The sequence below is a fragment of the Nothoprocta perdicaria genome, unplaced genomic scaffold, assembly GCF_003342845.1.
Source record: "Nothoprocta perdicaria isolate Ctin4 unplaced genomic scaffold, notPer1 scaffold_66, whole genome shotgun sequence".
Classification (NCBI taxonomy): domain Eukaryota; kingdom Metazoa; phylum Chordata; class Aves; order Tinamiformes; family Tinamidae; genus Nothoprocta; species Nothoprocta perdicaria.
This window is the reverse complement of record NW_020455932.1, coordinates 3671966-3691808: the sequence shown is the minus strand read 5'-3', so window position 1 is coordinate 3691808 and position 19843 is coordinate 3671966. Positions and strand designations below refer to the sequence as shown.

Here is a 19843-nt window from a genome sequence, read left to right as displayed (position 1 = left end):
CCGGCCCAGCTGGTCTCAGGACCCTCCTTGGACCCGTGAACCCCCAAACTCAGAGCAGGGGCAGAAAAGAGAAGGGAGGCTTTCCTGCAATTTAGCAGCTTGCGAGGAGACCCACCCTGTTCCCAGGAAACACCCTAGTCCAAAACGTAGCCCTGCAGATGATTTTGCTGCTCGTGGAAACACCGTAATGCCCATCCGCTGCTATGTGACACTGCTTGGAAGAGCACTAGAGCAACTTCCCAGTGCCATGAGGGGCCTTCCTGAGAAAGGGAGATCTCTGAAATATTGTTCTGTCTCATTTGAAGTTATCTCTTCTCCCAGTTACTGTTGCTCATGAGGAGCATCTGGAGACAGAGTGGAAAGGGCCAGTGGTGGGAACAGATCCTGTCCCCCTAGCAAGGCTTGCCCCACTACAATCTCTGGAGGGAATGAGCTGGGACACGGTGGTGACAGCCTTCCTACCAAATCCTCCCAGAGGCTGGCAGAGAGCATCCTTCACCTGGCCTGACACATAAGGCTCTTCACCGGCCCCCTTCTCAGCATCTGGTCTTGCATCATCTTGGAGCTGTATGGTGCAAGAACACTCATTTCCTTCAGCAGAGGGAAGTGGGAAATGGAGCCTGGCAAGGCTCAGCTAACAGGGCGCTCAGAGAAGCACAGAGCTTGGACAAGAGCTCGGGACACTGAAGCTGCTGGTTCCCCAGGAGAACCAGTCTGGCAGGTCAGATCTGCTGCTCCTCTGCAAAGTGTCCCCAGGCCACCAACTCCTGTACATTCAAAGGCAGAAGAGCTCRTCCTTGATGCAAGACGTGTCAGTGGTGCCTGGCCCTGGCACAATCCACCAGGGCACTGCACAGCACAGCCAAGACCGGGATGCATCCTGGCTGATTCACCAGGAGTTATGGACACGGTGTAGCTACAGTGGACACATGAGGGCTGGCTTTGCATGAGAGGACATGGGAACTGGAAGAACATTGCAATCTGTATCCYGCCGCTGCCACCAGGAGATCCATGGGCAGCTGAAGACCAACATGATCACACAGAGTGGTGCTGATATCTGCTCTTCTATCCTCCACCATTTCCAGCTCTCCTTCTCTGTGGTATTCCTGTTGCTCGTGATGTTCTCCTCTGTTTTCTCTGCATTCTCCCTTCATGCCCAGCAATCTCTGCACCAGCCCCAGTCTCAGTGCAGGCTCTGAGGAGACTGCAAGGCAGAGGGGATGGCCACCCCACAGGAAGATGCTGCTTCCCTGACTCCTTCTCAGCCTGCTTTGAAACCAGTTTCAGAYTCCTTTCCTGTGACCAGGCTGGTATTGGCAGTGCCTTGTCATCCAAGGGATGTAGCACTGGCCAGCACGACCCCTGGGTTGCCTGCTGGCTGGGATCGGTCAGCATCGTGCAGGGGTGCGCTACGAGGAGAGAGGACATGGCAGCACAGAACCTGCTCTCTCTAGGGGTTTCCTCTTTCTTGCGGGGACAGTTGTTCTTCCTGTGTCTGCAGGCAAACCCAGGTGATTTCACACTCCTGGAAAGAGCCTCTGTTTGCAGAAATTCCCTTCCACAGCTTCTGTCCAGGCCCATCCTGACCTTCCATAGCTCTGACCTGGTCACAGCCAGGTATAAGCAGAGCCCCTGCCCTACAGTGCAACATGTGGCCCACGCTATCTGCTGTCTGCAGATGGGACCCTACACCGGCATCCAGGCTGGTTCCTACCTGAGATCTCCATGATATCATCCAGGCTGGGTTGCAGGGGGGCCAAGTCCGGATGGATCATATCAGCATTCCCAGTATAAGCTGGAAGAGGGCAGAGCTGCAGCTTTGAGGCCTGATCACTGTACTTATACRGACCCCTCCTCTCACATGCATGTGTTATTGCCACTACCTTCCTGGGCATCTTAGCATCACACCCTGTTACAGCACCCTGCCTCCCAGCAGCACAAGGGCAGGGGAGAAGGTGCCCACCATGGAGAGTCCCAACCTCTAGAGCCATCCAGTCCCCAGCATCCTGTCTCTCAGCACCTCTGAGCCTTCATCGAGGGCCCAAGAACCACCCAGAGCAGGAGATCCTGGCACAGGACCACTCTGGGATCATGGGAATGCCTGATGCAGAGGAACCCTTCCAGCTAGGCCAGGAAGAGGCAACAAATAGAGGTTATGGCAAGCAGGATCCGCCTGCTTGTTGCCCAGGTCTTGCAGAGATGTCCTGGGGGTCTGGCACAGCAAGGTGCTTCCTGTGGCCAGCCGYGCAGGCCTCTGCTGAGGTGAGGAAGTGGGCAGACTCACCTGGCTCCTCCCCTGGGCTGAATAACTGCTATTAAACACTGCCCTCGGCACCACACCCCAGCTTCCAGGGGAAAGCCTTCAGGCTGACCGGTAAAGAGCTACCGGCAGCTTCTTGCTCCATTTTTGCAGGGCAAGAGCATCCCTGTTTCCTGTCCCAGCTAGAAAGGGTGTCCAGGCGCTGATCTCTGCAAAGGGGCTCCAAGGACTCATGTCCAAAGGACACGGACAGTAATTTCTCAGAGGGTAAGCCAAGAGGAAGCAATGTCTGTAATGGAGTATGCCGTCTGCCTGGACCTTATCTTCCACCTCAGGTAAGAGCACAGATGGGGCACCTACCATCCTCTGGGAGCTCCTGGTGGGCACTAGGCGTCTGTGTCATGGTGAAGAGGGTGTCAGAGATGTCTGAGAGGAAGCTATCCAAGTCGAAGTGCTGCCTACCCCCAGGGTCCTCTTCCTCATCCCCAAGCAGCATGGGCACCACATTGCAGAATAGCTGGTTGCACCATTTTTCTGTTGGCCTCCAGACATCCTCATCCTGCATGAGATAGAAAAGGAGCCCAGTGGGATCTGAGCATGTGAAAGGGCCCATTCCATGCTCCCTGCCTTCTCTCTCTGGGTGGCTTCTGTGCTCCTTGATGTATTTATAAGCCAGAACTTCAGGACTCATGTGTTTCTCCTCTTGGAATGGAGAACTTGGCATTCAAAGTGCTTCTCTCAGTGGGCCCCCATAACCATAGAGGGATTTTATACCCTGGAGTTTTGGTCCTCCCTTCTCCCAAACTTTCCATCATAGGCATCCAGACTGTGCCCATTCTCCCCCCTCCACYGAGCCCTTCCCAGGGGACTCACCCGCTTTGGGCTGGAGAGCTCACCCTCCCGGCTGGACTTTCGGAGCTGCAAAGCAAACACAGCGTGTTACCCCTGTGTGGGGCTGGCACTCCCAGCTGCCGGGCAGGACTAGGGGCAGGGCGGGCGGTAGCAGGGCTCAGGACAGGGGGTTTTGGGGAGCTCTGCAGAACAGAKCTTGGACCCTGCCCTCATGCCCCTTGGTCACCCACCTACATTGAGAGTGGAGGCCAGCACGCACTGCCCGCTCTAGGACCTGGCTGAGGCCACCATGAGTTCACATCTGCCTTTACTTTACAGGGCCCAGCCCTTTCCCTGTGATGCCAACAGCCAAGCTGCGGCTGCACCGGTGGGAGCCCAGCGCAGTGGTGCTCGCGATGTGGAAGCTGCCAGCACCCTGACCTAGCTCATAGCACCCTGGGCTTTATCAGGCCCAGGGAGGCGGCTGGCATCACGCTCCACCCCGCGTGGCCAGTGGCCAAGGGCCACCGAGCTGTTCATGCGACCGCTAGATGGCAGGCCTGGCAAGCGGGCACCTGCRTGGGGTCACGCTGGGCCAGCCTGGGCCTGCCCCGCAGCACGTGCTGGCAGGATGAGCTAGGAGTGAACCGCGGGTGCCAGCAAATCCCAGCCCAGCAGGTAAGCCACGGGCGAGCCGTGGCCCCGCTCATCCCACCCCAGCACGTGCACTGTGGGTGCGCTGCCAACGGCAGCCTGGCAAACCCTGGCTCCGGATCATGCCACAGGCACGGCTGGGTCATCCTCGGTCAGATCCCTAGACTGTACATCGCAGCCTCTGCTGAGGCTGGGGCCTCGCAGCGCTCTCACTGTGCCAGGGCCCTGTGAGGGGCCAGTCTCTGCCTCCCGCAGCAGCCGGGAACCCTCCTGGCCAGTTCCAGTTCAGCGAGCTCCTCGTACGTGTGTCTGCCATGTCACCAGGTGTCCCTCACACCACTGCTGCTGCCACGGAGAAGACAAGAAGCGGGGACAGCGCCGCTTACCCGCTTCTTGTAGTATATCCTCCACTTGTGGTACTCCCTCATCACCACCTCGATGCGGCGCTTCCAGTAGTTGCCCTCAAGGACGACGGCCTGGCGGAAGCAGGGTGACAGCAGGGTCACAGCTATGCGGCATCCCGGGCCCGGCCAGCAGCACAGCGCCATTGCCATCCCACCAACCTGCTCCYGGCCATGAGCTTACAGCCACGGCCCATTCCCTCGTGCCACTTTGGAAACACGTTCCCTGGCAAATGCTGGGAACTAGGCAGCTCTGCCACCTGTGCTGGCCTCAGCCCTCACCCATGCACTCAGACTCACAAGGCCCTTAAGCTACCTCTGGTTTTCGGTGCTCATCAGCCTCTGATCCCTCCAGGGGAGTGACAAAGCCACATATGGGATTCTTCCTCCTTTCCACATCTGCCAAGGGGAAAACACAGTCAGATTTTACTCCCAACTCCCTGTCTGCTCAGGGAAGGAGGCCTGGGCATATAGAGCTCCCCTGCCCAGCCCCTGGCCCCCTTGCCCACGCAGCATCACCCAAGATGCAGTAGGAGGAAAGCCCCAGGCGCTGGCACTACATACTCACAGTGGATGTACCACGCTCTCCAGATAGCATTGTTGAGACGGATTTTATCCCGGCAAAGCAGCYGCAGCCCCTTGAAATTCTTCCACTTTGGAGACACCAGCTTCCCACTAAAATATCAAGCAAAGGAGAGGCTGAGGAGCATCATCCCAGGGCCTTCCTGGTGAGAGGCCTCCTGAGGATGGACTTACTGTGCCTTGAGGCAGTCCCAGGCCTCCATGGAGGTGGTAAGTCTAAAGCACATGTGGCTGGACAGCACAGCTCAGTCAAATACTGAATCTGGGAGTAATCCTGAGCTCTTTTTTAATCTTTAAGAGAAGCACAAATGTAAATGGGAAGCTTYGCAAACTCACAAGCGGCTTCCCAAGCCCTTGAGATTAAAACACAACCTATGGAAGAATTAATTCATTGAAACTTGAGATGCAGCTGGTGGCAGGGAGAGAGTCTGCAGCCTCCATTGAGGACCAGCTACATTGTGGCACCGGCTGGGGTCAGAGGGAATTCACCAAGCCATCCAAGACACCAGCATCATGTCCTGTTGTGGCTCTTGACACCAGCATTGTGTCCTGTTGTGGCTCTTGACACCAGCATCGTGTCCTGTTGTGGTGCTTGCCACATCGTGCCACTTGGGCAGACACTCCTAACTCTGGGCAAGACTTGGAAAGGCGGCCCTTCAGCTGAGTGGCCAGATGACAAGCCTGAGAGCATTAACAGATGCCAACGTCTGCCCCAAAGAACCTGTGCACTCCGTGCCAAGCCTGCTCCCTCAGCAGTGAGCAGGCCCATCCCCAGTCCCACTGACCCAGGCCCTGCTCCCTCCTTCCTCGTTTCCAGGCTCCGGGAGGCAGCAGTGTTTGTTTTACAGCTTGTTGTGGTGGTACTGATTTCCCTAATGGAGCAGGCAGTGCTGGAAGCCTCATTTCACTAATCCAGCCATGGCACTCATTTCCACCTAGCCAAGAGACGTCACCCGCACGTGCAGGCAGCAGCACTGCACRGAGGGCTCCCAAGGGTCCTTCTGCTCGAGGAGCTCAGCAGAGGAAACTGGGGTCCCTCTGCCTTGCCATGTARCACTTGTCATCCCAACCAGCCTCCCTGGCACCATCCTGGGCATTCTCCCTTGTGTTATTGGTTTCAAGTTTTTCTCCCTCTCTGTGTAAGCCCAGCAGTGCTCTCGCACTCTCCAGGATCTGTCCTCTGGAGGGGCTGATCTTGATTTCACTCGCTGGTGCAACGGAAGGACCTTTAGAGAGCAAGCTGGGAGCAGGACAGCATTATCTCCATGAGAGATGCTGTTCCAGAAGCTTGACACAACTCCAGACTGCCAGCACAAGCCTACAGAGCACAAAGCATGGGTAAGGCCACAACAGCACTTCTTCCTTGTGCCAGAAGTTTTTTCCTTATAGTCACAGGAGTTGCTTGATTCCCTCTGCACTCAGAGAGGAGAAAAGGTGGAGCCTGGGCTGAGCATTAGGATGCTGTATTTTTCCTCTGCCAGCATCGGCTCAGCTGCTCCCTGCACAGCCCGGAGGCAGTGTGCAGCGAGGATGTCCCCCTGAGGAGCTCTGCAAGGAATGCCCTGCAGCAGAGCAGGGGCACACAAGCAGGGCCAGCACTTCCCTCGGGAGCCGCTCCGGGACTGTTAACTGCCTGGGGCTATGGCTGGAGCCCCCAAGTCCCTCGTGTTCTGCTCCGCGGTGCCAGGCAGCGTGCCATCTTTGCCACTCTCTGCAGAAAGACCCTGGTCGCTGGAGGGAAGGGTGCTGGGCAGGGAGCAGGAGGCAGAGAGGTGAGGAGAGCTCTGCCATCTCACCCTGCTGGGGCTGCACGTGCCTCCCGGCTCTGGAGGACCATGCTGGGGAGCAGGTGCTCTCACCCGCTGAGGGGGAAGGGGCCAGTGCCCCCCAGGAGAGCCAAGGCCGCCGGCCGCTCACGCAGCCCCAGGCCCACTGCACCCCTGCACGAGGGAGCCAACGGCGGTGCTGCCGCGGCTCTGCTGCAGGCTCCTTCGCACGTGGAGCGGGGCGTCCTGCACCCAGTGGGACAAGCCCCAATCCCCGCTGAGGAAGAGGCAGGAGCAGCTGAAGGCCAGGGCCGGGGAGGCCTTCCCCACACAGGCGGTCCTGGGGGGCTTGGGGAAGGGTGCCACGTCCCTGCCGCTCCAGCCTACAGAGAGTTAAGGACTTGGCTACGCACCGGCCACTCTGCTATCACCGGGGAGTTTGAACCTTCGCCGTGGCACAAGGCAAACAGCGCGCGGTGCCAAGCACAGGAGCCAATGGGAGCGCTGGGCTCCCTGGGCGCGCGGCCAAAGCCTGCCGGTCAAGGCTACCCAGCTACTCTCCATGCTAAGGGTGCCTTGTGCCCGTCAGCTAGCTTAAAGCACGGCCTGAGCCCCAGCATGGAGCCCCAGTGCCAGGCCAGGCGCCTCAGGCCGGGCCATGGCTGCGGAGCCGCCCGCGGGCACAGGGAGGCAGCGGGGAGATGCCTTGGAGCCTGCATGGCCGCCATCTTCTCCCGTTAACGATCCCTTTGGGTTTTCAGCTTATCAGGCTGATCTTTGCTCCCCAATTTGCCTTTAAAATGGCTCCACCCTTGCCTGAAATAATTTCCCAGGAGAGGGCCCGAGCCCGCGCTGTGCCGCAAGGGCGATCACGGAGGCAGTCGCCGGCGCCCACACTGACGGCCAGGGCCGGGGGCCACCTCTCCCATGGGCTGCAGGCCGCGGCGCGATTCTCAGGCCCCGGCACACACGTGGCCTATTCTCTTTTTCTCCCTTGATTTTTAGTTTTGCATTTTAAGTCCAAAATCTGGAACAGAAAGTTAAAAAATGCAAACACCATTTTCTGGAACAATGCCAGAAAAGCAAAAAAAAAAAAAAAAAAAAAGAGATCATTGATGTTCAAATCCAACTTTGTCATGAAATATGCCCTTACTATTTGAATGAACTCTTTCCTTTGGTGTTCTTATTGATGGAAAAAAAAATGTTCCGCCAGCTCTACTGTTTACTGTGTCCTTTTGTGGAAGGGACAAGCACAGCACTGGCAGGCGCTGCAGTGGAGCTTGGCATGGGAGTAGCTGGGGTAATTTGGGGGAACGTTGTGACCAAGGCATTAAGGGACTTCATGCGGGATCAGCTCTGGGTGCTCCTGCACAGCGGAGCCCATGTCCTCACAGCTCCTGCGTCCTCAGCAGCCATTTACCCGAGGGCACAGAGAGCGTGAAATGCTCCCGAGGAGAAGAGGAACCACCTAAATCCTCTTGCAAATAGTTGTCTGGGAATCTGGGTATCTGCAAGTCAAGCTAGCAGTATCTCCACAAGGCCTAACCACCATTTATTCTGATGATCTCCAGGGGTAGGTTCCCACTCTGCATTCATGTGGGAGGAGACTCGCACAGAAGTGCAGCTGCTTTCCACAGCATCTGGATATGAACAGACCCCAAATCCTCAGGGCATGACAGAGAAAACTCATGTGTCTCCTCACTGCAAAGCACAGCACACCCTCAGAGCAATGCGCATGGACTGTCCTCACCTGGTTTCACCCTGCCATTCCCTCCTCTCCTCTGCAAAGGYGCATGTTATGCAGTCAGTTCACAGCCCACTGAGATCCACAGTCCAGCTGTGTCCAGCGCCCTACTTCCTTGCAGTGAGGGCAGATGAGACAGGCTTTGGTCTTGGTCAGACCAGACCAAAGTCCGACCAAGTCTCATCGAAGGAAGGAATGAGAGCCAACAAACCCACGAGATGGTCAAGTCTGTGCAGGTCACTTTCGGCCAGTCTGAACTAGCTGACAGTAATGCACACTCCATACAGGCACGTGCTGGTGATTTGAGGCTGCATCATTTCCCTGGATCGCCCAGGCAAGGGCAATCTGATCATGAGAAGGAAGAGGGGGTGAGGACAGCTTAGTGTGATTGTCGCTGGGTTTCTGCCCATGATGATGCTGAGTGCTGTCTKTCCCCGTGTATAGATGTTTAATGTGTTGTGAATTTGAGAAGCAATTAGAGAATATGGCAAAGCCTGTAGCAGCAATTTTACTTTGTGTAGGAATGCCTTAGCCTGCCAGAAGGATMAATTAATACTGAATCGACATGCAAGTATATAATTAAAGCCCATCTAGATGTAAATTGTGTCATGATGACCAACTTAACATTGTATTATTTCCTAGTCCCTAATTGCTAAATCACTACTCTAGATTCTTACCGGAGAGGCAAGTAGGTGATTCCAATATGTCCTCTTGAAACGATTGCAGGAACTTTTGTCTAAAGATATAGGCAAGATGGGATGACATGTGTCTGTGATTTGCAATTCCCACCTGTGCCCTTTGGGAGTGTATTTCTCCAGAACTCCTTAGGCATCTAATGATTTCCTSTAGTGGTATTACAAGGACCTGATGGGAATGAGTGTGAGCCTTGGAGAGCAGCTCTGTGAGGAAGGGGAGTGACACACTGAGATACTGAAGAAAAGGAGCTTGCTCAGATGTGGAGTCTGTGCCAAGGCCAAATGGTGAACAGTTCTTGAAACAAGTTCAAATACATGGAGTAAGTTTTTTAGGGGGAACCTGGGGATGTGCAGTGTGCTGTAGGGAAGTCCATGAGAAATGGTGGTCTAAGGAAAGGATTCAAGAAGCATAGCAGATTGCAAGAGAGTGTGGCAGAGAATGATTAGCTCTTGGGCAGAAGAGCTCCTGGAAGGAGAGCAATRTCCTGCAAAATGGGTTTGAAGGCTTTGGGAATTGCTATGGCAGTGGGAACTACCTTTCTTTGAGTGAAGAAAAATTACTGCTAGAAACAGGCCTTGATGTGGAGGGAATGTCTCCCAGTAAGGAGGTGAGGAAAGGCTGGAAGCACAGAAGGGAAGAATTGGGTAGGAGATTCTCAGGACAATTGCTCACACTGAGACAGGACTGGTATAAAAGGCTGTGAAGTGCCACAGAGCAGTGCTGGAGCGGGGAGGAGTTACAGTGATCTGAACAACTGTTCAGCTGCTGTCRTTAAAGCTGTGATATAGGTTAGAGCGAGTTTAGTACATTTGCCTTTGGAAGTTGGAGAACTAGGCTTTGGACAACATGGAATGGGTATGCTGCAACAGCCAGAGTTTGGCCAGCAGGTCAAAAGAAGTGATCTTTTTCTTCTGTTCAGCACTGCTGAGGCCATGTCTAGATGTTATGTCCAGATTTGTCCTCCCATAATGCAAGATATCCACACACCATASTAATTCCAGCAAAGTCCATTAAGAGGATGGGAGACAGGTGAACATGACATACAAAAAGAGGCTGAGGGAGATAGGTTTGTTCAACCTAAAGAAAAGAAAATGAAGAGGCGATCAGCTTAGACTCTTCAGCCATCCGAGAAATGTACAGCACAAAGATGTGCTAAGAATGAACAAGAAAAAATGAGTACAAGCTAGAATATAGGAAATTCCGATTAGAGCTGTAGAGAACACTCTTCTCAGTAAGAGGTTTGCCCAGGGAGGTTGTGGAGTCTCCTACTCTCGAGGTCTTCAAAACCCGCCTGGATGCCACCCTGTGCCACATGCTCTAGGTGTGCCTGCTTGAGCAGGAAGGTTGGACTAGATGATCTGTAGAGGTCCCTTCCAACCTTAAATATTCTGAAATATTCTGAAATATTCTGAAATATTCTGAAATATTCTGAAATATTCTGAAGAGTGGGGCAACCCTGGGACAGGGACCAGAGAGGGAATAGGGCCTCCAGCTTTCATCTCTTTCTGACTCAAGCAACCTGATCTGGCTTTGGAGTTAGTCCTATCTTGCACAGGTTTTGGATTAGATTCTCCAGACATGCTTCCCCACCAATACCTTTCTACAGTGCCTGCTTCATTAAGACATTACAGTATCACTGGGTGCAATGATTCTGGGGTGTATGTGCCCCTAAAACTTGGAGGATATGTGACTGGTTACTCCAGCTGAGGTGGTGTGCCATACCAGTACCCCGAAACAGGAGCTTGGAAATAGGGTGAAAAACGTCAAACATGCAGAGAAGAGCCTAATCAGCTAAGACTAAAGGTGCAGGTCAGCTAAATACTCTTAAGCTCTATTTTTCTCCTCTGATAACTTGATCCAACTGCTACTTGCCAGTCTGACAAAAAAAAATGTGTTGGCAAAGATGTCGTGCCCTTCCAAAGGGAGAAAAGAAATGGCTGAAGAGCAGCTGACCAGCACAGCTCTATAGCCRTCTGCAGCCAGATTCGGATCCCAGTTGTGGAGAGGCACATCCAGGGCAGCATCACACCTTCATCAGTGCTTCTTGTAATCCTGTTTCTAAGGTGCTGACACAGCTGCAGAGTGTTACAGCTGAGAGGTGGAGAGTAGTGTGTGAGGATGAGAGCACTTCCAGAAGAGGGATGAAATGGCTATAAAGTATAGGGAATATCCGATGTCAAAATCTGCCCGAATGGGTCCTGAAGACTGCAGCTACCCTGGCTCCATGGCAGGTAATGAACTTCTCCCAAAGGTTCTGAGCAAGACCTTGCCTTGCACCAAGACAGCCAGGAGACATCTCCAGTACCCTGTCCCCTCCAGCATGGCCATCAGTAGCGGCACTGAGCTTTGCAGCTGGTGGGAATCCCCTTCACTGATAACTATGGTTCAGCTGTGGTTGCAGTTTGTCATGGTGCTAGGCTTGAGGTTAGTTGTGCACAACATCATCCTCTGTGCAGGAGAGAAATTAAGCCCCAAAATAGTCTGCAGATTAGAGAGATCTAGTGGGATGGAGTCCTWTGTGCAGGGTAAGGGCCAGACTTTGGCACATGTCACCCATCCAGACCCAAAGCTCTTGAACCATATTCCCTTCYTCTCTGCCTGAGAACCATTGGAAGTTAGGGATACCCCAGGTGCTAGATTTCCTCTTGCTGATGTGTCTAGGCCCAATGGAGGCTGTGGTGTGTCTCATCACTCAAGAGCTTGGACACGATTGAGCAGAACAGTGTCTGCCCTTCTAGCCCAGTGCAGCAAGACTCAAGCAGAACATTAAAGTGATATCACCTAGGGGTGATGTGCCTGACAGTGTCAGGCTCCTGAAGGATGCACTACCCTCAGCTGGGTCACTGAGGGCCTTGCGCATGCTGAGGCTCACCATATTCCTATGTAGCACCAGCCTCCTCACCAGTGCCATAGAGAAGAGTTGTGTCTCACTGACTGTGAGCAGATCACAGTCAGTCTAGCATCTGGATGCATGGCTATGAACCCAAAGCACACAATTTTGTGGCAACTAGTACCCCATGGAGTGTTGTCCCAGCAGCTGGAAGCACTGGCACTATTCTGTGGCACTGCTCACATACTCGTCACTTGGAGCTCTCCCCCCAAGAATGGCTGAAGCAATTGAATGAAAACCTGCAAGGGACCAAGAGCTGAGCAACTTTTCAAGGCTGTTTTTTGGTGTGTGTTCCCCCCCACACTTCGGGTTATCAGTTTATCAATAGGCACCATCATTCCGCACCTTCACCTGGCTGTTTTGAGGAACTGTACAGACAGTTTTGCACTGGGACAAGTACAGTATGCTGCCCTGATGCTAGACCTGAGAAAACTCAAGACCTTAAGGCCTTGATGAAAGAGGGGAGCTGTGTCCAAGAATATGGACCAAGGCATGATGAGGAGCCTCCTGTTGGCACGGAGAAGGAGCTACGTGTGAAACAAAGCAGGTCCCAATCTCCTTGGGCTTGTGGGAGATGTCTATACATGATTTGTGTGGGGGAAAGTGCAGTCAGTGTGAGAATGTGACTATACAGGAGGGAAGGAGACAAAATTTTTATGAGGCCTTGGACAAAACCTCTTGAAGTCCTCCACCCATTGAGTGCTTCTCTGCACCCTGGAACAACCTTGGGAAGTGTAAATAGAGCTGAGAAAGAGAMGGCAAGACTCCTGGGCTGGATTGCCTCAGACTGGTAGTGACATTTAGTATTGGCTGGACACAGGGTCACTACTACTCTGCAGAGTGTGCAGGGTTTGGGGCCATAAAGATGGTGCAATTGAGTGCAGTAACTACAAATCTTCTGGGGAGGCGAAGGGTTGGTTAAGGTAGATGTTAAGAGAGGAGGAACTTCTCAGCTTGCTCCCTGACACACACCCCAGCACCACCTGTTTCTCCCTGGAACCTCCCAGGATGGCCTTTCCAGAGCAGAATGCACATCCCAACCCAATCACAGAATGTTCAAGGTTGGAAGGGACCTCTAGAGATCATCTAGTCCAACCTTCCTGCTCAAGCAGGCACACCTAGAGCATGTGGCACAGGGTGGCGTTCAGGCGGGTTTTGAAGACCTCCAGAGGAGTCTCCACAACCTCCCTGGGCAGCCTGTTCTAGGGCTCTGTCACCCTCACAGTAAGGAAGTTCCTCCTCACATGGAGATGGAACTTCCTGTGTTTCAGCTTATACCCATTTCCTCTTGTCCTATCACTGGCCGCCAATGAGAAKAGCTTGGCCTCTTCCTCCCTACATACCCCCTTCATGTACTTAYACGTGTTAATCGRATCCCATCTCAGCCTTCYCTTCTCCAGRCTGAACATGCCCARCTCAWTCAGTCTCTCCTCATACGAGAGATGTTCCATTCCCTTAATCATCTTTGTCGCTCTCCGCTGGACCCTCTCTAGGAGCTCCACTGGGCAAGAAKATGATGCCAGATTGCAAATAGCAACAGATTTTTCAGAGTGTGCATTGGCCAAGACCGCCCAGCATTCCCAGCACACTGGGCTCATGCTTTCAAAGAGCCAGGGAAGTCTCGGTAAAATATGTGCTGGACAAGGGCTCTCAGACTCACCTGTACTCCAGGCTCATGCACTCGAAGAGCCGGGTGAGGGTCGGGTCAATGCTCCGGGGATCAGCAGGTTCACGCTCAGTGGGGTGGTGACGCCGCCGAGGTAGCAAGTCGCTGTGCGGAGATGACACCATGAAGTGGCCACTATGTATGACCTGAGAAGAGTTCTGCAAGCCCGAGCCAGCTCCCGTGCTGCCCGTGGCTGGGTCCTCGGAGTCGGAGTCAGAGTCGGAGTCTGGACTTGGCCGAACCTGGTGTTCTGGGAAGGATCCTGAGAGTCCTCCCTGAGCTCCAGCCATCGCGCTGTGCCTGTTACAGGAGCAGATACCTCTAGGGAAGCMCTTATGAGCCTGCCTGGGCACTGTGGTCCATATCCCGCTTGCTGCTGAGCCCTAGAGATGCTGCATTAGTTTAGAGCACGTGCTATCATCCTCATCAGGATAATGTATGAACACCACACCTCCTCGCTAGAGCTTCCTGGTGCCACCCCTGTCTGGGCTGACACCCGCTCTTCCACGGGTAGTGCTTAAGCTTTCGGTTTGTCAGGAAGCTCTCCGCGAGTCCTATTTATAGTGGTGGCCCAGTGATCCCGCCCATGGTGCATCGTCAGCCAGGCCACGCAGCTGGGCCAGCAGCCCGGCCGGGCGCTCCAGCTCCGTGCTGCAGTCCCCGCTCTCACCAAGCACCCAGTTTGTTCCACCTTTTATTTCCGCAGTAAAGGTGGGGGACTGGGGAGGAAGGGTCTGCGCTTTGCTGGGTCCCACCCTCCGCAGCCTGTGGGATTTGCTGGCAGGCGGAGCGCGCAGTCRTCTCTGTTTACCCAGGCTTAATAGCTGCTCCCAGCGCCCGTAGGGGAGAGGAATACTTGGTATTTACCTAGCACCTCTGCCCTAATGTATCTCCCCGCACTTCCAAGGGAACAAATATAGATTAAAAGACACAAACAGGTGAAATTATAGCAACGGGCATCCAGCTCAGCACAAAGCCTGTTGAGCCACTGAGCCGTGCAGTGAAGCTGTGAAACAGCCAAAGCAAAAGTCTACCCTGAGAAGAGCATTCTGAGCAAGAAAGGAGATGCAAACACAGCTTGCAAGATCCATTGAGGGCAATGCTGAGTTGAGGTTCATTGGAACTGATGCACCTTACAGACTCCTGGCCCTTAAAATCAATTCCCTTCATCTCAAAATGYCCTGAAGAAAGCAGGCAGGCCGGGCTCCCTTTGGCAGCCACCTCCCTCTGCACAAGTGAGGATGATGAACTGCTTGTGCATCTCCTTGGTGCCCACAGCTGCAATGTTGCAGTCAATCTTTGGTAAAGCAGCGTGAATGGTTGTCAGGGCTCATTCATCCTATGCCAACTAGACATTTACCCACTCCACAAGCACCTCCTGGTTGGCTAGAGTTTCAGGGGGATACGAGGGAGGTATTTTAATGCCTAAATCACTTTCTATMTAGTTTCTGTTAATGTCCTCCCCCCATTCACTACCTGATACAASCATACAGGCCTAGAATAGCACCCAGGCACAACTACTTGATGCCTCCAATGAAGAGAGGCGATAAACAATGGTTTAAGGCTAATATTAGTCTCTCTCTGGCATCTAAGCTTTATATCCTGGTTGGAGCTGAGCAGCCTTTGTGTGATACAGATTGCTTTTTGGCCTTTTGACTAAGATCATGTGTAGTGCAGTATCTGCTCCAAACAAGTGAGCAGCATCCAACATMCTATTAAAATATAGAAGAAGAATATGCACAAATAGTTGATTTGAAAAGCATTAATACTGGTYAAAATGTCACTTAGGAATAATTTCTGCATTATCCAATCAGATCTGTGTTGCTTTGTCACTCACTTTTTCTTCTTTGTGATTCATTCCAAACGTACAGGCTCATCTCAGGCRGCCTATCAAGATGCCAAAGAGAGGTAATTTAGCAAGTATTGTCTTTAGACATCTGAAGGCAATAGCGGGCATGTGGGTGTCCTAGGAATTTAAGGATTAYGCAGCCCAGGAGAAATAAGAGATATCCGGGCTCCCAGGGCTATCTGGGAGCATAGTCCCATGGACTCCTCTGTGCAAGAGCTACGTTGCACAATGGAGGCTTTCCAGTTTATTGGCAAAAATCATCTGGTCTCCAGGTAAACCTAAGGGAGGCCAAGAATGTGTAAGAGAGGTATTTAGGAACATCACAGAATAGTCATCTCCAGTCTAGAGGCACTTGTACTGCAGAGGAAGAGGTAAATCTCTGGGGAGAAGATCATGTAGYTTGGGAAGGGAGTGACGGATCCCCCAGAGGGATGTTCCCTGCCCAGCTATTCCTTTATCCTCTCGTACAGGTGACAGCCCTCTGGAAGCACAGATCCCATGAAGGAATGGTTGAATTGTAATGCTAAGGGATTTTCTTATTAGTCAAATGGGTGCCCATATGTGTGATAATGGTTAGAGCCATGTTGATACAACGCAGTTTCTGAGAAGGTGCTGAGAAGAAGCGGTGGTCCTGAGCACCCATTTAACAGAAAGTTCCCAAGGCAGAACATAAGCTGTTGTACAGGAGATTAAAGATCAGAGTGYACATAGGGATTCTCTAAAATGATCTCCAAACTGAGCGCAGAGGGAGAGAGTCTCAGTGCCAGGGTGGTAGAACAGTGCTGGGACAGAGATRTGCCATTCAGAGGAGCACAGACCACACTGTCTAGTTTGCCAAAACAGGGGATCCTCTGAAGTCCTAAAAAAAGAAATAGGACTGAAACTGCTAATATTTCTATCTGAAATACGGCAGATAGGAGATCTACAGGATCAGAGGTCATCTACTGAGAATAATAAACAAACTCCACTAGGACTTTTTTGAATTGCTAACAGCAGGCTGCCTGCTGGCTATCAAAGGAATGGAGAKCAGCACAGATGGTTTGGATTTTTAAAAGGATCATTCACTAATCTAAGAATTTACAGGGTTTGAATTCTGTTTCCTGCATCTAGCATGCTGGTAGAAACTGTAAAAAACATAGAATTATTGGAGGCTTATGGATATATAACATCCATTGGGGAAGAGTTGATACTGCTTTTACAGAAGGAAGTCATGGCTCAGAAGTTTGTTACGATTCTTGGAAGGAGACCATTTGTATGCAGATGATAGTAATGGGATCAACTGTTTTTGAAACAGTTTTCAAAAAGACCCATCACGAACTGTTTCCAAAGACACTGAGCCATCGCGGATCAATAACTGGCAAAGTTAATTTTCAAATTTCCAGAGATAAACAGATGGATGCTATCAGTATCAGTACYGGGAGCTAGATTTGTCTGCATACTTATAAGTGACAAGTGATAAGTGAAAAAGAAAGACTTAAATAACATTTTCTGGTGTTGCAAAATAATTTAGATCAGTCAAATCTAAAGGTGCCTGGAAAAAGCTGTAGAAAGATTTCAGGATGCTGTGTGAGGAAGTGAAAAAAAATGGCAAATAAAATTTGATGTTGATAAAAATAAAGGGAAGTACATCCGTAACTCTACACAGTGGTGGACTCTAAGGTAGCTATTACTGTTCAAGAGGTAGATCTGAAGGCAGGTAGGTTCCTGAACAAATTAACTGAAAGTTCACGGGCAATTTAAAAAAAAAAGTGTTAAAAAATACTAGGAAAGGAATAGACTTACAGCAGAAAACATCATTTGGTACTGCATAGATGGGAAGGTGCTCACTGCTGTGTGCTGTTTTGGTTTCCTGAGCTGAAAAAAWAAGTGAAAGAACTGGAAAAAGTTGTAGACATGAACAACCTGGGTGAGGAGAAGTGTAGGGTGGCTTCCGTACAAGCAAAACCTGAATAGACCTTTGCTAAAGGGATCCTAAAGAAGGGATTATGGAGGTAGTCTATGCTAGGAGTACCTAAAATGATGCAGAATTAACAGAGAATGATTAGGGAATGATTGTTTAGTTAGAAAACAGTTTTGAGGCCCACATCCCAGCAAGTTGTGCTTGAAGTTCCTCCAGAGTAGCTCCGTCCCAGACACCACATAGTGGCCAACAGAGCAGACCGGACTGATGTTAGCAGAGTGGGTGGCAGGCTGCTGACATATAAAATGTGGGTGCAATCCAATCAGAAGTGCCTGCACTTGTCATAGCTCTGAAGGTATGCATGGAGGAGGTGGAGTCATGCTGGTGGTCTTGCCATATGTCCTGTCAATAATAATGATTTGCTGTCAGATATCTCTCTCCCTTGTGGCACTAATTCACATCAGGATTGAAATTTCCTTCTTGGCCTCAGCATCCTTTTAAGGATGCAAAGTATCATAAAGGCAGATAGCTTTCAGATAAAGTGCATCTTCTTTTGTCTAGTTTTGGCAAGACTTTATCCTTACCTCAAAAATGGTGTTACCACTCACATCTGTAGCAGACAGCCRTTTTTATTTCCCCCCAGCAATGTCAAGGAAGCTGTGGAAGCCGGAGATGTGATATATTTTGCTCATTGCATCATTAGTTTTTCTTCATTGAGGCATTTGAGGAAAGGAGAAAGACCCTCAAAACTCTTCTTTGCTGTGGGCTCATTCTACCCAATGCCCTTTGGAGCTGCCAGGGGCATCCTCAAATTTCTGAGAGCACCCTGGACCTTCTCAGTGCCAGCAGATTAGGATACAGGTGGTGGCAAAAGAGAAATCCAGTCAAAAGTAYTGCTGATATTCAGCCTCAGGGGCTGAGGACCCCATAAATGAGAGCAGGTCCATGTGCCACATGGTATGGTCATTTGCCATCTTGTGAAAAAAGTTCAGCTGAGAAGGCTGAATCCAGATTAAAATAGCAGAAACTSTTCCCTGACAGTCACTGATGCCCTAAATGGCTGAGAGCCAGGTACTGGGTGCCCGTTGTTATCTGGAAGGGCTCAGCAAGCTATTTCTTAACATCTTCTGTAACCCAGAAAATGTCACAAAAGTATCCCGGAAGTCAGATCAGAACTACCGTTCCAGAGCTCAGTTAGGATATGTTGGAGGAGGTGGAAGCAGAAGGCACTGGTGAAGTTTTTTCACTTTAACTGGAGTCACGTGGGTGCTGTAGTGCAGGGGTTAGATTTAATCAAACCTAGGACAAGCTCCAGAATCACTGAAGGGTCTATGCTGTCAGGAACCAAGGCAAGCTCCACCTTGAGGTGGAACAGTACCCTGTGGGAAAGTAACTTTGCCCAATTGCCACCAATGCCCAATTTGAGAGAGCTCAGTATGGAGTGACAGTGACAGCAGTTTTTTGTGTCTCTGGTCCTACCCACTGGAAATTTTTGAAGGCCTGATAGCACAATTTAATATAGCCTCCTCAAATATGATGAATAAGTGTTCTCCCACCTAARAAATCAAGCTCAGGACTGCTCTCTTCCATGCTTAGCTCCTGACAAAAGTATCTGGAGGTCCTGTTCGAGAAGAAGAGTCAAACACTGAGGAAGGGATCCCCAAAGTGTGGGAGATCTTTGTAGATCACCAGAAAGGGCTCCAGGGACAGCTGGGACACGCATAGCTGCAAGGGTGCACATAAAGCAGAGAATTCTTACAAGAAAGAGGGAGAACCTGTAATTAAAAGCAGTGAAAGTGAGACGAGGCATTAATGAGAAACCTAAACTGCCAGGCAGCGGGGGAGGGCTTTGTCAGGCTCACCAGGAGCTTTTGCTCTTAACATCTAGAGATGTGTGACTCAGCAAAGAGATCTGGCCCCATTTCAGCCTCTAACTGCTGTTGCAAGGGCCCCTTCCTCTGCATGTGAGCCCAGCTAGGGAGGACTGCGACATGTCATAGCTTATGACAGTGCTAATTGTGGCAATGCTGCTGTATCTCACTACGSTGTGTTGCTCTTCTACCTCATGTGCCTGTAAAATGGGGCCAGCCTTGCCTCTCCCGAGAGCTTGTGTGCACGTGAAGCTGGATTTATCAATCTGGGCGGGGTTGGAGTGGATTGCAGTGCAATGAAGGAGAGAGACAACCCACGAAATGCAAATTCCGGACCTGGAAACGTCTCTCCGCCCCACAGCTTTAGTGCATGAAGCAAACCAAGGAGTCRCTTCAGCCGTGGCTAGAGGCGGATGTCCTCACAAGCCCATGCTGAGAGGCCCCAGGGAAGGAATCCTTGCAGGTGCAGCAACAGCTGCTAGGCCGCTGTATGGCACTGCCTCCGCCTCCTCCTGTTCTGCCGGTGCCAGCAGCAGCCCTTGGCGCCGGCACCGGTTGCTTTGGCCTTGGGAGGAGTTGGGACCAAGGGTGTGCTTTCTGGGAGGAGAAGGAGCCAGTTCCTGCGCCGGGCCGGGGAGGCCAGCAGCCATGGCCTCCTGCTCCCCACAGCCCAGCGGCCATGGCCTCCTGCTCCCCACAGCCTAGCTGCCATGGCATCCTGCTCCCCACAGCC

General features: G+C 51.8%; 1 protein-coding gene across 1 annotated transcript in view; it reads right to left on the bottom strand.

Moving 5' to 3' along the window:
* Positions 1-13930, bottom strand: part of MLXIPL (MLX interacting protein like) — a 24102-nt gene extending 10172 nt beyond the window's left edge. Inside the window, exons 1-7 of the mRNA XM_026050232.1 lie at positions 13485-13930; positions 4715-4821; positions 4463-4545; positions 4132-4221; positions 3134-3178; positions 2621-2819; positions 1715-1795 (exon numbers count right to left, since the gene is read on the bottom strand). Coding sequence (XP_025906017.1) covers positions 1715-1795; positions 2621-2819; positions 3134-3178; positions 4132-4221; positions 4463-4545; positions 4715-4821; positions 13485-13780 — 901 coding nt within the window. The 5' untranslated portion in view covers positions 13781-13930. The remainder of the gene's footprint in view (positions 1-1714; positions 1796-2620; positions 2820-3133; positions 3179-4131; positions 4222-4462; positions 4546-4714; positions 4822-13484) is intronic.
* Between the last annotated feature and the right edge of the window lie 5913 nt (positions 13931-19843).